We start from the raw sequence: 18,215 nt of genomic DNA on the forward strand, positions 1-18,215 counted from the left end.
AAAAATGTCAGAAGTTTAAAATGTGGACCAAGTTGTGAAGTGAGGATGCGAGCAGACAGCTTGTTGTACTGGAAGAGGCAGCGGCAGGTGCGCTTTTATGTTTACAACCTGCAGAGTTCAACTGTAAACCTCATTCTGTCTCCATGAAGGAGCTCTTGACTCACTGATCCTTCCTTATTTACGGGGAACGGATCCGTGCTGCTCTGCCTCCATGGCGCTCACGCTCACCTCTGGCCGCCGCTGCAGACATGAGCAGCAGCTGCAGGTCTGATGTGTGAGGTCCGCTGGTGACTGCGACGAATCAGGACGGATGGATAAATATCAGGCACCGGCACACACTAAATAAGAAAAGCAAGAAACTGAAGAAAGCCCAGTTCTTAATCAATATTGAAATAAATGTGCTGTTTTTCAAAATAAAAGCGCTCCGCATGTATGTGTAAATTTATACACACACATAAACACACACACATAGATAGATAGATAGATAGATAGATAGATAGATAGATACATAGATAGATACATAGATAGATAGATAGATAGATAGATAGATAGATAGATAGATAGATAGATAGATAGATAGATAGATAGATAGATAGATAGAACATGATTAAATTGCCCTAGGTGAACTTAATTTCGTCTAAACGCAAATGTAAATGAGCATGTGCACGAGAAGCAGAAACGGCCTGAAACAATAAAAGCCTTGGCAGCGTTTAAACAGGCGTCAGTGTGTGAGAGAGCATTGTTCATTACCTCTGCAACAGGATTTGAAAGTCAAGAGTTCATTGCGGCCGTTTAACGGCCTCCCTCGGGTGATTAAGGTCACAACCAGGTCAAGGGTTCAGCGTGTGTATTTTCACAGCAAAGTGAATGTGGATTAAGAGCACGAAGGGTGTTTTTTATATATAGGACTTTAATGTATGGGTAATGTACACTGGGTTGTTTAGAAACTGAAAATCTAACTGGCAATTTGGATGTTTTTAGTAGCTTTTATTTTCATGACTTCAAATCCCTATTATTATTATTATTATTATTATTATTATTATTATTATTATTATTATTATACTTGTGCCTGCTCTTTCAAAATAAAGTTCGTGCTCCTTGAATGACAAAGCTGGAAGCGGAGGATTTACTGAACATTGCTTTGTCTAGCCATTGTGAACATGTTCTTTCATTTTGCTCTATTTTTGTTGACAAATACTTCTAATGTTAAGAATCCTGCGGCCCTGTGGCCTTGTGGATATCAGTGGTGAGATTGGATGTTTGTGAGTTCAATTCATAGCCTGTAATAAGTTGACACGGCGCTGCGGAGCGCGCGGGGTTAAGGCCTTCAGAGAGCGCAGCTCGGGGGAGGGACGCGCAGCGCGCTCTGCTGTGGACAATCAGCGGCTTGGATTGTCAATACTTATGTTATTTTGATATTTTAATTGAAGTTGCTTGGGCCTACTGCGGCTGGAAAATGTGTGAAGTCTGACCGTTTCCATTATGGAGCATATATTACTTTCTAGGGAAAGAAGGCTGCTGTAACACAACTGCCCATTAGAAATGAGTGGTTTTAATGAAAAGCCACCATATGTGTGCTTAGTGTCAGAGAATGTGTACATGAGGCAGTTGCCTTTCATTAAAAAATATTGATTAATATCAGAGACTTTTGAACAATAATTAAATAGATTTATCATCTGAAAAAATATCACGTGTTATCTCACCAAGTGTTCCCTGCTGTAAATGAAAGCTTCTATCAGATTTGGTTATTACATTGTCCTCATGCCCCAAGAAGTTCACAGTAAAACATCGACAGCAATACAATAGAATATGTAGCATCTCACAAAAAACGAAGGCACTAACCCTGAAATTCTTCACTAAATCTTTGTTTACTCTGCTTAGCTCAGGTCCTGTGTCTGAGGCAGACATTAATAATCATAAATTGATCAATCACAGACACCCCTGGATGCATAAATCTCATACATTATGCTTTTTCAAGGGAAATCCTATTTTTCCTCCCAGTAACTCTATCTAGAAGTAGTGTTCTTGTTTTGTTGCTGAGTGATATCTCAGCATGCCAGGAGGCTTTCTTTCATTGTTAATCCTCCTCTCTGCTTTAGCGAGAAGACGTCTGCAGCCAATGTTCAGCTGAGAATGAGGAGCAGGGATCAGTCTCACCAACAGACTGAAGAAGCAGCATATTGGCCTTCATTTGCTCAGATCACTGTCCTAAATTGGTGACACAATACACAATACAGCTGCTCAGTTGTCAAAGCGTCCGTGGAGAAACATGATGAATCAGTGCATCATCTTGGGGTTTATTTAATATTCCTGAAATCCTGTTCATTTGAAAACAATCATTGTCAAGTGAGGGTGTTTTGTTTTTTTTGTTTTTTGTAACTATTTCTTCATTTTCACCATTTCTTGTTTTTGACTTGGCTTCAATTCATGATGAAAATCCACTTACAAAGAATTAGATTGAACATTTCATTGAAATGCTTGTGAACGCTCATTGGAAAATGAACTGGCTCATCAGGTTTAGGGTGAGCATGGAAACATGCTGTATTGTGACCACACAAAACTGCACAGCTTTGGTTAAGATTTTCTGAAAAAGTCAATAGCTTAGTGGGTCAGTATCTTTCCAAATGAAGGTCAGTGTAGCACAGTAAAATAACTTTGTCCTTTAGACACTCCATACACTGCTGTTAACCAGACAACTAGTCACTGACCTTGTGCGCTCATTTTACACACCAAAGTGTTCATCACATCACACTTTAACTCTGTTCGTAGATACAGTTTTATTAGAATTCAGATGTACATTTTGATGCACACAGGAGTGTTGCAGATCACCCTGACAAACACGATAAGCGCGGTCATTTCACTGCTGATTGAGCGGCGCTTTGCAGAACAGTAGGTGGCCCACAGGAACATTCCACAGCTCCACCGTCACGGGCCATAAATAAATGCCGCAGATAGAAGCTGAATTCATTCCAGATGCTTCTTCCTACAGCTGTAATTTAATAAATGACAGTTTCACGGGGAGAAAAGAAAGCGGGAAGCTGCGCGCGACGTCACTCTGATTTCCCGGGCTCCCGCTGTCACTTGAACGCGCCGTTTCCACGGTAACAGACAACAGCAAAACTACAGGGACGACACCTGAACAATGTCTCATCAAGGCTCTGTTAGCCGTCAGTCCAAAGAGGAACTCGACTTGTACGAAATGAAAAACGCCGCTGCCGAGTTCTACCGACTGAACAGAGTCCCGCAGGAGATAGAGAGAGCTCTGAACGAGCTGCTGCTCCAGCAGGCCGCAGACGTTCACGGCTACCTGGTAGGCTGCTGCTGCTGCTGCTGCTGCTAGCAGGAGGCCAACAGGCCGAGCGCTGCCCGCTTTGGGCCTTCGTATCTACATTCATTCGGATTATCTTTTAGTTTCTATGAAAATTAGTTCACATTTGATGCATGCAATAACTCCGAAATCGCTGAATACATTTCCTGAATCATTTTCTCCCTTTTATAGAAAGTGTTAACTGGTTTGTTTAATTTCCAAACTTCCGCCTGTTTTTCCAAAATCCAAACAAAGCTGTCAGCAGGGCGGAGCCAGGAGGAGGCCACACTGAAGCCTGTCAGGACGCTTCCATCTCAGCCTTCACCTGTGCTGCCAGCCCCCCATTCAGCAACATACAACCACAATATGACTTTGTTGCCATTTAATGATTTTTTAAAAAATTATTGTCACTGTAAAGTACATAGACAGTATAAAAATAAAGAATCAGTGATGCTTTTATTAGTTAAAGCATGTGTAATTAAGGTTTAGCTGGGGAGGGATTAAACCAACTTTGAAGAGTAAACAAGTGGTACAAACAAACAAAGAACTTAAAAAGAAACGAACTAAAGGCTGGCACACAGTGTATTGTGTCAACTAGGTGCATGTTCTGAGCAGAACAAGGACACTTATGACATAAGCGTATACATGTACTTATGTCATTTACATTGTAATTAACTTATGAACTTTATCAGCAGTTTAAAAAAAGTTTGTTGAACTGTATATGAGTGCTCGTGTACTTCTACATGGCAGTCTTTCTTGCATAAGCAAATTGTAAGAGTGAGTGACCAAAAAAAATGACTACTTGGCCTACAGCGATTCCCTCTGCCTTCCCAGTGTCAGTAATGATGGCCACTGGGCCACTCAACACAAATGATCTGAGTCCACCTCTGGATGGCAACTTGCTGACTACCTGGTTGTGAAACAGAGCTGTAGAATTGGCTTGCCTGAGCCCAAAGAACAGGAGTGTCCCCTTTCCTTTCTTCTTCTCCCTCACTACCACCTATTATCTTTAAGGAAGTGGCTAAAGTGTAATGAAGCAAGAAAAAAGATAGTGAAGTAACACAGAGAAACTGAACAGAATTGAGACAAGTGTTTTTTGGTTATTTTTTTATGTAATATAAGCTCATCTCCAGCAGACTTGTTTTACAATAGATGTGTTTACTGAGTGTAATTAAGGACATGGATAATGGCTCAGTTTAGTTAATACCTTTATTATAACTATGCCAGTGAGCCTGCATGCACAATAAACCTCAATGTAATACAGGCTTTTATAATATTTTAGTTCTACTTGTAATTTTTGTGCAATCAAATGTCAAACCGTGTGCTGTAAACAATTCTCATCTTAAATTTTAGTCCAATAACACTGACAGAACTGTAATGCAATAAAGTCATCACAAGCATCTAAACATTTATTCAAATGTACTGCTTAAATTGTATCCAGCCTGTAATACTCTGTTAGTCTATACATGAGGAAGAATATCTCTCTCTCTCATGAAAGCCGCAGTAAAGGTGAAAGCTTTTTGTCTCATGTGATCAGGCCGGACTACATCCATAAAAATACACCCAGTAAAACCCTTGAGCTATGTGATATTGATCATTGTCCCGAACCTCTTCTGTGCTTCCATGAGACACTTGAAAGACTGCTGTTAAATTATGTATTCATACATAATTTTATGTTTTGTGAAAGTCCACACTATTTTCTAAACTTACATTTTCACCTTGGACCGTTTAGATGAGGTGGATGTTTTGTAGCATTTTTCTACTCGCACTGAGAAGATTTTCTTCTGTTCTGCCTCATTTGAGATAAAATTGCAACCACTAGTTCTACTTTTGGCGCAAGATTAATTTTGTATACACGTTTGTCTTTGAGTGATGTCACTTATCAGTATTAAGAATGTGTCATCCTTAGAAATCTGACAACAGACTGCGGTTTTAAAGTAAATTAAAAAAAAAAAAAATCCAATTTAAATAGATGTTTCAGACATGTCTAGTTGTTTTGGTTCAATGTCATTAAAATAATGCTAGTTCTCGAAAAATGGAGTAAATACTGCTTATGTGTGTTAACATCCTTGCTGGATGAGGAGTTTAACAAATACTTCTTGTACAATGTCCTTGAATGTAACTGTACAAAAGAGTTCTGAAACAAGTCTTTAAAGATGACACTCTGGCTCAGAGAAAATCACATTGTCATAAGATGTTTAACCATCAGCTGTCCTCTCAGGCAGATTACTTTACAAACCTCTCTGCACCACCAAGGATCAGCAGACTGAAGGGAAAGGAGGTTTATGATGCAAGCGGACAACTTTCTATTGAGGCAGAGGTCTTCTGTATCGTCTGCAACAAAGAAAAGGTAAAATCCATTTGTCACGTTTTCCCTTTTTGTCTATAGACACGCACTTTGCATTTTAAAGATCAGCAGTAGTCATATATTATTTAACAGTTTAGCTGTTGCAATAATAGCTTTCCAGTTATAGCTTGGACTGTGGCTGACAATCATATGGCTTGTGTGACAGATTCTGGATTTGCGCAATATCTAACATGCGCAATGAGCACGCCGCGAAGACTGCCGGACATGTGATACTTTAGGAAAATCATTTGTTCATATGTGCCATACATTAAAACTCAGCATGTGTCACAGTGCAAACAAAGACTCAAGTGCGGACAAATACTCGGCAGAACAAACGTTTCAGAATAAAAGATTTATTTACAATATTTACAACAAAATACAGGAAGTGGAAACTAGGTCAAGGGTAACAGCACAAACACACTCATTACTGACACCAAAGGCGTGGCGGACAAAGTGCGTCAAAGTAGACAGAATTAACAAGGATCAAATACATTACTTTTAACTAGCAGGCACACATTTCGAACTTGGTGTCACCAAGCCAGGAAGGTATAAACAAAAATTCAGACTAACCAGGAATAACAAAGACACAAATTTAACAAGTACATGAACTGAAGAAATACAGTTTGCTGAGGACTCAACAGGTGACGTCCAGCTGGAACAGAAACAGAACTTGGATTCGCACAAGGTAACAGGCACGGCGTAAAAGACAGATCGGAGCAGAGCTAGGGTTCACTAACTGAGTAGTAGTTTACGGTCTGGTGTCGTGTCGTGTCAGAACGCTCTCTCACAGGTTCGATTCGGGATATGTGAAAGGTCAGATGAATCCTCATAGAGGCTGGCAACTTTAAGCGGACTGAACTGGGGTTGATAATTTTCTCCACCTCGAATGGATGACAAAACATGGAGCCAACTTCTTAGACTCAACCCGCAGAGGAAGATTCTTTGCCTGGAGCCATACCTTTTGCCCTGGGGCATAATCAGGAGCAGTGGTGCGATGACGATTGGCCTGCTGTTCCATCCTCAAGCTGGCCTTGGTGAGGGATGCCCATGCTCTCTACCATGTCCTTTCACACCTCTTGATGAATGCCTGCACAGATGGTACTACGATCTCCTCTTCCTGTTATGGGAACAATGGTGGCTGGAATCCCATAGAGCACTGAAAGGGAGACAGGCCAGATGAGGAATTGGACAGTGAATTGTAGGCATACTCAACCCACGACAGTTGAGAACTCCAGAGAAATGGATTCTCTTCAGTGACACATCTCAATAGGGTTTCCAAAGACTGGTTTGCCCGCTCGGTCTGACCATTGGATTGTGGGTGGAATCCAGAGGTGAGATTGACCTTTGCCCCCAAGACTTTACAAAAGTGTCTCCATACCTCTGACATGAACTGGAGTCCTTGATTGGAGATGATGTCCACAGGGATACCATGAAGTCTAAAGACCTGGAAAATCATAACATCAGCAGTCTCACTGACAAAGGGAAGTCTGGGAAAAGCAATAAAAATGTGTGGCCTTGGAAAAACAATCAACCACTGTGAGGATGGTAGTATTACCACTGGATGGGGGTAAGCCCATGACGAAGTCCAGAGCACTATGGGACCAGGGTCGTCGTGGAATGGGCAGTGGTTGAAGTAAACCAGAAATGGGATGGAAGGAACAAACAGAACATCTGGAGGACTGTTACCTGGATCAGACTGATTTTCCAGGGCTTGTGCGATGTCTTCCTCCACTTCCCAGGTCATTGAGGCTACCAAACAGATTTTGGGCAGAATGGGCTCTGGTTTACTCGAGGGATGCAGTTTGTTATCAGTGGGATGATGTTGAGACAGGGCTGCTCCTACCCTAGTGTCGGAGGCATCCACTTCCACAAAAAAACTCCAATTGGGGGTCAGGCTGAACCAGATTCGGGGCGGATGTAAACCGGTCCTTCAGGATCTGAAAGGCATGAGCTGCTTCGGTGGTCCAGGAGAATGAATTTGAGGTGGAGGACAGGGCGTTGAATGGGGCTGCAACTTTACTGTAATCACGGATAAAATTTCGGTCGAAGTTGGCAAATCCTAGTAAGCATTGTAGTTGTTTGCGGGTTTCAGGTACTGGCGATTCCTTTACAGATGAGAGTTTCAGTGGGTCCATGCGAATCTCCCCTTGGGAAATGATGTACCCGAGAAAAGAAGCGATGGTAGCGTGGAACTTGCACTTCTCTGCTTTGATGAATGGACAATTCTTGAAGAGGTGTTCGAGTACCTGATGGACGTGCTTGATGTGTTCTTCTGGGGAGTGGGAGTATATGAGGATATCATCAACAAATCGGTTGATTATGTCTCAGAGGTCGTTGTTGATGAGGTTCTGAAAAATGGCTTTGCCATTTGTGAGACCAAAGGGCATGACCAAATATTCAAAGTGACCGAGGGGAGCGTTAAATGCTGTTTTCCATTTGTCACCATGGCAGATCCGAATCAGGTGATAAGTGTTTCTGAGGTCCAGTTTGGTGAAAATGGTTGCTCCATGCAGAGATGTAATGGAGTTGATCAGGGGTAGTAGGTATGTGTTGCTTAGAGTGATGTCATTAATTCCACAGAAAATACAGGGACAGAGAGTTCCCATCTTTTTTATGCACAAAGAATCCGGCGTCAACGAGGTATGAAGGTCTTATGATACCAGCAGCCAGAGAGTCATGGATATGGTTTTCCATTGCGGTATGTTTGGGTCTGAAGAGGTTGTACAAACAGCTTTTAGCCAAAGTTGAACCAGGGAGGAGATCAATGGCACAGTCATTTGGGAAATGGGGCAGAATAGACAGTGCATCGTCTTTATTAAAGCCTGAGGCCAGGTCATGATATTCCTGAGGAACTTTGGAGAGATCAGTGTTCGTTGGTCGGGGTGGAGAGTCAGCAGCGGTAAATGTTAATGTGGATCAAAGACAGTTAGCATGGCATTGAGGGCTCCAAGACTTCACCCCATCCTTCTCCCAGTCGATCAATGGGTTATGGGTCTGTAACCAGAGGTATCCAAGAACTACTAGGGGCCTTGAATGATCGATGATATGGAAATTAAGAGTCTCTGGATGGTTACCAGCCAGGATGCGGTTTACTGGAGCTGACTTGTACCTCACCTTGGCCAAAGAGATGGCACTCAGAGAGTGGGCCACAACGAGAGCCATTAAAGGGATCTTTGGACTCAGGAGTTGTTCGCTAGTTGGCTATCCAAAAAATTTTCCTCTGCTACAGAGTCGACCAAGGCATTGATGGGAACTGACTGGTTCTGCCAGCAGAGTGAAGCAGTCATCTTGAGTCGTTGAGCCATTGTGTCCGGCTGAAGCCAGCTTTTATGGGAAGGAGAGGTGAGAGGATGATTGTTGACCACGCTCCGCTGCAGGTGGGGACACTCAGGTAATCTGCTGAATCACTGCACCTGTCCACACCCCACACACCTGCCAGCACCCGCTGACTTGGGAGAAAGGACAGGAGGGAGAAGAAGGAAAAGAGGGGGAACAGAACTGCCAGTAGGCGGAGTCGGAGGTGGAGGGCATGACAGCATGTAAATATTTGACTTGTCAGATGTGGCCCTGCATCCATGGAGCATGCATTCACACCAATTAAGGGCCAATCAATTGAAGCTCGAGCTGGCTGTCAGCTCCCCTTAGATTAATTGTTGCCAGCTTGGCGATGACTGTGAGATTTGCTAGTATGATGGTTCAGAAGGAAAAGAAGAGTGACAAAAATTTCAAAAGATCTTTTGTTGAGTTTAGAAGGAAAAATTAATAAGAGGAAATCACACTGTAATGTCTTTTAGTTATATGTCTTATTTAAAATTATGTTAATGGGTATTCATGCACAATTAGTTAAAGAAATCTAATTGATTTCATTTCCTTATTTAGTGGGCAGTGGTTATTTAGTGTTTGGGGTCTCTGTTAGCCGTGTTCCAATTAAAGCAGACAGACACAGGATCTCGATGGCTAATATACACACTTGAATGTTTCTTTTCTTATTACCTCTGCCAAGAAGGTTATGTTTTAGCCGGCGTTTATCTGTTTGTTAGCAAGATAACTCAAGTTATGAACGGATTTTCATGAAATTTTCAGGAAACGTTGATAATGGCACAATGAACAGATAATCACATTTTGGTGATGTTCTGGCTTACCATCTGGTTGTTTCTCATAAAACAGTAAACGCAGTTAAGTGTTACAGTTGTGCAGAATGATGTCCTTGCACCGTTTGTCTACTAGATGGAACTCTGACTCCATTCAATCCTCAAGGCTGGAATATTCTTTACGCACGAACATGAAGCGCGGAAATGAGACACGCAGAATCAGCACGAGAAAACGCGAGTGGCTGTTATACTCCGAGCACTCCGCGTGGCGAATATTACCAACAGGACACAGGGTGTCGCAATCACACATATACCACAGAACCAAATTGGAGTAAAAGACTTTTGGCATTGTTTACATCGCTTACAACATGGTGACACACACCCGTAGTTTACACAAGGTTGCAGTAAATACGCAGGATTTAGTAAAAGGCTAAATTCCATCTGTTTTTAGCAGTTTGTGTCCTGTTCTGACGTAATTATCAATAGACTTACCTCATGTGAAGGTAAATTTGAATCAGTTTCCCTGTGCTTGATAAAAGAGTCTGCTGAACTCTCTTGAAATCCGAGGGACATCTTGGCTTGCCCCTTGCGTCTCCACTCCAAAGGTATGTTTTGATTATCTATGAATCTAATAGTCTAGATAAAATGAATGCAGTACTTCAAGATTGGCTGGAAATCACAATATGATGGAAATGAGCTGCTTGACGGAAGTCTGCGCCCTCCAAGTGCTTTTCTAGTTGCAATATGTATCGTCATCAAAACATTCAGCAGTGTTATTGCCTATTGCAGATTTTTTTTGTCATATTGTGTATGCATATCTTTTGTTCAGTGTCAAGACTGAGTACATGCAGATTTAACTAAGGAATAATTTGTAGTGACAGTGAGGGGCCTCTTTAGATAAGCAGGAGGCTCTGATGTGAAGCGGCAGCTGGGGGCAAAAACAGAGCAAAGAAGGTAGCAATCAGAAGACAGACCATGTCCCATGACCTTTGCCATTTCAGTTTTTACTGTGTCACAAAAGCCACAAAGATGAGATGTGAATTATAAACCAAGGTCATGGTGAGGTGACAGAGGGAACACACCTTGCGAGCCTGGCCAGTATGCATGCATCAACGCTTTTGCTTAACAGTGTTTCTTAGTGCTACAATGTCATTGCCAGGAGCAGTTCCTCAAAGCAAAGATAGACCATTAAATACAATTATATAGGATTTAGGATTTGAAAACAGAAATCAAATGACAGTCCAATTAAAGTTATTGTCAGATATCAGACCAAGACGGATGCTGTAGTTAGGGAGTGATGAGTTGAAGGTAATGTATATTAACTCATGTTTTCCCCCCTACAACCACACTGCTGACTGGAGGGCAGGCAGATGTAACTGTGTTAGTAGAGCAGTTGAAGGATAAGTGATTTGACTTGTCATAGTCTGAGCTCCACTTTTGTTTTGGCACAGTATGTCTAAAATGATCGGTCTAATATGGTTCTGCACAAACACACTATAATTTGAAACATATGTAGTGTTACGATTTGTTTCAGATGCACAAAATGTTGAGAATAGTGGGACCTTGTTGTTGACTAACAATGTTACTCATAAAAACTGTAACCATATATATTGGCTTATATTGGCAACTAGCTTGTTGTTAACCTTTTGAAGGAATTCTGCCCTTTCTTGGTGTTCAGAGCATGTCCTCAGCTGCTGTCTCGAGCCACCTTCCACCCATGGAGACTTCACTACACTGGAAAGCTAAGAGCCAGGAGAGAGTCGATCATGTGATGACTGCTGTCCAGTGGATCAATGAACAGCTTAACAGCATGCTGAAGGACCAAAACCCCTGTGACCAATCAGAAATTGACCATATACTCAGGTAGTGTTTGTTTTTTACAAGGCAATGTGAACGGTTGCATCTCTGGAGGTAGATCGAAATGAAAAAAAAAAAAAAACAAGGTTCACAGACCTTAGATTTCTCCATCTATAGATATTCCACAAAGTAAACTGAGATGTTTGTGCTGCTTTTTTACTCATAGTTATCTTTGTCTATTTCATATTTGTCCACAAATGCTATCAGTAGTAAATGGTCCACAGTTATGAAGCACTTTCAGCCTTAGCAAGGTTTTTATGAAACTCTTTGCAAAGTACATTGTTTCTCATTCCCACATACACTTTCACAGAAATGGTGTAAATGGCTGTAAGATATTTTTTATTCTTCAAGTTTCCACAAGTCATTTTCAGTGGAAAGTTGTGCTGTATTTGCTGTAAATGCTGTTTGAGAGGCTGCCACCGCCGCCACCGCCCAATGGTGGAAACAGAACTGTGAACGCTAATCTAATAACCTAAACTGGCATTAGCAGCCAAGTATTGCCCATGCATGTTGGATTTCCAAAATTTATGACCCTAGTTACTCTACATTATAGCTGTTCACATTAATTTGATTCCACTACATTGTAAAATACAAAGTAAACAGACAAGCATGTTAAATAAATAAGTCGTGCCATTCTTGTGCATTAAGATCCAACTGGGTCACATGTAGGTCACTGAGAGCTAACCTCCTAGTGCGGGGTCATATAGAGGTTAATACTTTACTCCGGTTTGCCTGTTGTCACAGCCTATCATATCATCATGAGCACTGAGCTTCTCTTACTGGCTGTTTTTGCATTATGTTTTGTGACACAATAGAAAGCATAATGAGTTGTACGCATCAGTATGGTTTTGGGGTGGAGAGGATGCTGACATACTTATCTTGCACTGCATAGATACATAGCATGTGCTGTGTATACGCAGGCCGCATTCCTGAGAAGAAGAGAGTGAAATTAAATTGACAGCTAAATAATGTCTACAGCTTTCACATGAAAAGCTTCAAGTAGTTAATACTGGTAAGCTTAGCATGTCTTAATTGAGAGCTAATTAGTTGCACAACAGAACACAGCCGGTCACATGCTAACACATACAAACAGCATCACAAACAACCACACATTTCTAAAAAGATCTAAAACTAAAAGTTTAAATTTATCCAGTGGAGCCTTTTTTAAAATTCATTTCAGTTAAATGGATGCAAAGCACTGGAAGAAAATGTGATATGTGGATGCAAACATTACTAAACTCAAATGAACTAAAATGATAGGGTATAACTCCTATTGTTGCTAGTAAAGACCAGCCTACTTTTTCATGGTGCACAATGATAGGGGGAGTATTTATCTCCTTAAATGAAAGACAGGGTGCAGTGGTAAACTATGCCAAGGTGTATAAGGGTGGAACAAACAGCATAAAAGTACATCCTTTTTCTCAGAGAGCTTTGCTTAAAGAGCAGCCTTGTCTAGAGCTTCTTGTTTTCATGACAATAAACCTTCATTTTGTGTTCTGTAAACGGGCAGTAGTTTCTTTATGGCTCGCTACCTGGAGGAGAAGACCTGCAGCAGGGAGAAGCTGGAGAGTTACTCACTGAGCCAGCCTGAGGTGGTGGTTCCTTCTCCAACACCGATACAGACTAAAGATAAGAAAAGTGCTGATAAAGGTAGGGTAGTGGCTCGACTACTGGTACCAAAACGACAATGTCCCCAATTCTAACATCTTGCACCAGCAGCCAAATACTGAACCCAGAACAAACTTTTGAGTTTTTTCTTTGAGAGTGATCCTAGAACTGTCAGAAAATACAGAAAATGAATTATGTAAAGAACTTGCTTGATAAAATGGAGGATTTGCATTTGTATATATAACAAATTGTGCAGTGCAGTGATGTTGACATGAACATTCTGGGATAGCATGAACTGATGGAAGTCACTGACACAGACTGAATCCACAGAAGGACCATAGCAAGTTCTCCAAGATGCTGAACGGCCATCTACCAAGTACCCTAGAAACTGTGTGCAAGTGTACTGTGTGCTATCTTAAAAGCAAAGGGTGCTCACATCAAACACAGATCTACATTTAGTTTCAGTTTACTGCACTTCATATAAAGTTAATTGTTAATCATCTGTTGCACATTGTACTGGTGATGGATTAGAATGTAAATGTCTAATGTCCCACACACATTATAACCATATACACCGCTTACAATGTCAGTCAACTGTTATGTAGGTCTCTTTGTGCTGCCAAAACAGGTCCAACCTGTCAAGATCTAGACACCACAGACCTCTGAAGATGTCTTGTGGTATCAGATATTAGCAGCAGATCCTTTAAGTCCTGAAATTTACAAGGTGGGGCCTCTATGGATCAGACTTGTTTTTATAGCACATCCTTCAAATGTGATTGAGATCTGAGGAAGCTGGAGGTCAACTAAACACCATGAACTCTTTATCATGTTCCTCAAACTGTTCTTGAACAATGTTTGCCATGTAGCGTTATCCTGCTGTAAGAGGCCATAGCCGTTAGAGAATACCATTGCCATGGAGGGGTGTATATGATCTGCAACAATGTTTGGATAGGAGCTACATGTCAAAGTATCATCCTTATGAATTCAGCACCCAAGGTTTCCCAACAGAACATTGCTCAAAGCATCACACTGCCTCTTTTGTACATCCTGCTGCATCCAGCTACATCTTTTCCTCAGTTAAATGGTTCACATGCACCAGGTCGTCTCCATGATGTAAATAATGTTACAATGTTGATCACTTCAGTAGTTTTAGTTGACAGTAGTTTTAATGTTGTGACTGATAGTGTACATTTCTGCAAACCTTGGTGCTGCTATGACAGGAAGGTGTCAGAACACAGTGCATTGCAGCTTGCTGTGTGTTTAACTGTGCAGCTGCAGACCGGTCAGAGCGTCCATGCTGACTCCTGTACACCACTGAAAGTTTGTGTTGAAGGCAAGGAAGCATCAGGATTAAAGAGACTTTAACAAGGACCAAATTGTGATGGTGGCTGACTAGGCTGGAGGATCTCCGAAACAGCAGGGCTTGTGAGGTGTTCCTGATGTGCAGTGGTTAGTACCTACCAAAAGTAAAACAGCTACTGTGGGTGAAATTGCTGCTCCTTTTAAGTTCCTTTTTGGAAGGGCATCACCTAAAAGCTCAAAGTCTGCTTTCAAATTCCTGACTGTCACATGGCTGCTTGTGTTGTAGTTTCTAACTTTCTTTTATTTTTGCTTACATTACAGTCAAAAAGAACAACATTGCAGAGAAGCCATTTCTCCCAGCAGAGCTGTCAGAACCAGTTCTGCATGGGAGCTTGGCTATTGGCTCACTGTCGCTGGCTGTTTCCAAAACAGGGGCACAAATACAGGGCATCCCTCTCTACAAATACATAGCAGCTCTGACAAGGCGTGAGGTTTGACCACACATGCACAAACACACATTTACACAAACGCAGCATTGTGAGCATCATACAATGATGTCTTAAATACTTTTGTACAGGCTCCAACACAGTTTCACATCCCGGTCTCCTTGGTAACATTGCTGAGCTGTGGGAAGACTTCTCCAGGAAAACTGAATTTACTCAAGGAAGTTATCCTAATACCCAAAGTGGGACAACGAGTTAAACAAGTAATTACCACTGTTGAGCCACATCTCTGTGCAATGGTTACATTTTCTTTTGGTCTGCTTAGCATTGGCAGTTGAAACAGGCTTGTTCACGGTTTTAGTGTTCTTTGTGCACACTTCTTTGCTTCTTTTGTTGTTGTTATGATGTGGTACAATATTGGTAAGGCACCTTGGTTCTACAATTTTCCTTTTTTCATTGTTGCATTTATAAAACTTATTGAACTGTGAACTTCTTCAACAGATCATCACAATGACCCTTGAGTTACAGAAGGAGATGATGAGAATAATGAACACTACAACAAAAGCTGGGGTGAGGGACACTACTATTTATTAATTGTAAAAATAGGAACCGAGTTCACACAGTCTTTATGAGAGCAGAGAAGGTAAAAGGTGGAGGCAAGATTCAAAGCTTTTTCTGTTACTGAGCTTTCCTAAAAGAGATATATATAAAAGAAGAGTTCTATTTGATTTTCACGGCTAATCTTCAAATTAATGTTGGCATGCAGGCCTGGAGGTGTGTTGAAATGCTTATTAAAGCATTCAGTACTTTCCCTATTTACCTTTAAATCCTTTCTGCAGCATTTCTGTTGTATACACAGAAATACCTTCTGCATCGCGCAGTGACCCCTAGAACTTGCATTCATAATGTGAACAGTAAGTGGAACACCGTTGCCATGAAGGGGTGTATGTGGTCTGCAACAATGTTTAGATAGGTGGTATGTGTCAAAGTAACATCCACATGAGTGCCAGGACCCAAGGTTGGCAGAGTGTGAGTGGTACACACTTGGCTTCTAATAACCTTGCAATGACAACTGTCTCATTCAAACCTACAGTATGAATATATACTTATCTATTGTCATTCACATTTAGCTTCAGCTAAGCTACTTTTCAACTGACATATCCAAAGACCAGATCAGTTTATGTTAATGTATTCATTACAGTTGATATGTAAAAGCACAATACCTAGCTGTGGTTGACAGGGTGAACCCTGTGTTTGCTCCAAGGCACTGCAGGCCATTGTGAGTGACAGCGGAGCGCTGACTGTGAGTTCTGAGCGACCCGAGCAGCCTTTGGACCTGATCACTGAAGCCTGCGGTAACCTTGAACTGACACTGGGAACAGATATCTGTTTAGCAGTGAACTGTGCTGCTCCTGAAATAATGGATTACGTAAGTTGACAAAAGGTAGTCAAAAGCTTCATGTGAGCCAAGATGTTGAGAGTCCATGTTTAGGACACAGCTAAAGAGGACTGTTCCCATGCACATACAGCACAGCAACAGTGGATAAAGAAACAACAAGAGGTGGAAAAGGTTTATTTTCTGCTTCTTCTTTACTTTACAGTCTAAAGGGAAATATGAAGTTGCAACAGGAGTCCTGAAGTGTCCAGATGAGTTAGTGGACATGTACCAAAGCCTCATCTGCAAATACCCCGCAGTGGTGGCTTTAATCGATCCATTTAGAAGAGAGGTAAGTTCAATGCATTATTAGTCATTTATCAACATTTCCAAGCTCATGTATATGTACAGAATTGTTTATATAATGCTTATGTGTTATGTTTACTCTTCAGTTATTCCACCTGTCAATGTGTTACATCCATCTCTCAGTCCTCTCTGATTTCCCTCCTGTGTGGGGGTCCCATGGTTTCTACTGAAGATGTAAACTTTGTAAAAGTAGCAGCAAAGTACAGTTTCATTTTCAAAAATGCTCAGTAAATGGTTAATAGAGCTCGTCACTGTAACAGAGTCAAACATGAGCAACAGTGCATTTGTCTGGGTCATTTTCAGTGGCATGTCATTATGAAGGCGTGAAAACTGTTGAACCCTAGAAAACTCACTTGCAACAGGAGTTTGCAGTGGGATAACCCACTGAGAAGTCAGCATGTTGCCATAGTTACATACGCAGACTTGACGATGCTCGTTCTGACAGGTCTAGGATCATCTGTCACAGATCATGTTCTACCAGAAATTTGCAGCTTACAAACATTATGCATTATATTAAACATATTTTTTCATTGTTTATCCTGTGTGTGTATGTGTGTGTGTGTGTGTGTGTGTGTGTGTGTGTGTGTGTGTGTGTGTGTGTGTGTGAGAGAGAGAGAGAGAGAGAGAGACTATATTGTATATATATGCTTATGGATGACCATTTCTGTAGCATTGTCTTCACTTTAACTAGTATTGTTGTTGTTGTGTGTTTGGGTTCTGTAAGGACACAGACCAGTGGGAGAAGCTGAGTAAAACGACCGGAGGCTCATGTTCGCTGATATCTGACATCACGTACAAGTCAAAAGCCTCGCCCCTTCCAGGAGTCAGTGGTTTTATCTTAAAACATGTCAATGAGACAACAGTCAGTGACTTGATCTGCATCACATCAGAGCACAAAGGTAACGTGTGGAGACGAAAAGAAGATGTAGAATCAGTGCTGGTGGGAAAAGCTAGTAGTCACACTTCTTTTCCAAACCCTGTGTGTTTTTCTATGACTTACTTTAAAAAAAAAAAAAAAAAAAGAAAGCAGGTGGTGTAAAGAAATAACTAGTGTGTCAGACAAACAGTTTTCACAGATAACAGCTAGATTGGACATGTTTTGCAGACATCCTCATTATCATTCATTCAGTTACTTTTACTGTTCATGTGCATGGGGTTTCTAATTGCAGATATCTGCAATTCAGTTGCAGATATCCACAATGTGAATTGCAGATATCTGGAACGGAATTCTGACTAGTTTTACCCTTACAGAAAAACCACATGAATTTCTCCTGTTATCCACGTGTGATCACATGAACATGTCAGCACATGCCACAACATAGTGAGGCAGATGTGAAACACACTATGTAGCCCACATGTGGAAAACATGGCACCACAGATGCTCTGGGGGACTCATCAGAAGTTCAGGGTTCAAGCCCAGTGGATTTCACATAGTAATACACGTGGGTTTTACCATGAAAGTGTTCAAAAATCATGTTTCCCATGTAAAGAGTACATATTTCACATGTAATCCACATGT

At 41.3% G+C, this 18,215-nt stretch overlaps 1 protein-coding gene across 1 annotated transcript in view; it reads left to right on the forward strand.

The window, feature by feature from the left end:
- The first annotated feature begins 3,142 nt into the window (after nucleotides 1–3,142).
- Nucleotides 3,143–18,215, forward strand: part of eno4 (enolase 4) — a 28,215-nt gene continuing 13,142 nt past the window's right edge. The window contains exons 1-10 of the mRNA XM_008306809.1: nucleotides 3,143–3,310; nucleotides 5,529–5,657; nucleotides 11,424–11,608; nucleotides 13,113–13,252; nucleotides 14,834–15,003; nucleotides 15,090–15,218; nucleotides 15,457–15,525; nucleotides 16,220–16,384; nucleotides 16,557–16,682; nucleotides 17,421–17,595. Coding sequence (XP_008305031.1) covers nucleotides 3,143–3,310; nucleotides 5,529–5,657; nucleotides 11,424–11,608; nucleotides 13,113–13,252; nucleotides 14,834–15,003; nucleotides 15,090–15,218; nucleotides 15,457–15,525; nucleotides 16,220–16,384; nucleotides 16,557–16,682; nucleotides 17,421–17,595 — 1,456 coding nt within the window. The remainder of the gene's footprint in view (nucleotides 3,311–5,528; nucleotides 5,658–11,423; nucleotides 11,609–13,112; nucleotides 13,253–14,833; nucleotides 15,004–15,089; nucleotides 15,219–15,456; nucleotides 15,526–16,219; nucleotides 16,385–16,556; nucleotides 16,683–17,420; nucleotides 17,596–18,215) is intronic.

The sequence above is a fragment of the Stegastes partitus genome, unplaced genomic scaffold, assembly GCF_000690725.1.
Source record: "Stegastes partitus isolate 25-593 unplaced genomic scaffold, Stegastes_partitus-1.0.2 Scaffold47, whole genome shotgun sequence".
In the NCBI taxonomy this organism is placed as follows: domain Eukaryota; kingdom Metazoa; phylum Chordata; class Actinopteri; family Pomacentridae; genus Stegastes; species Stegastes partitus.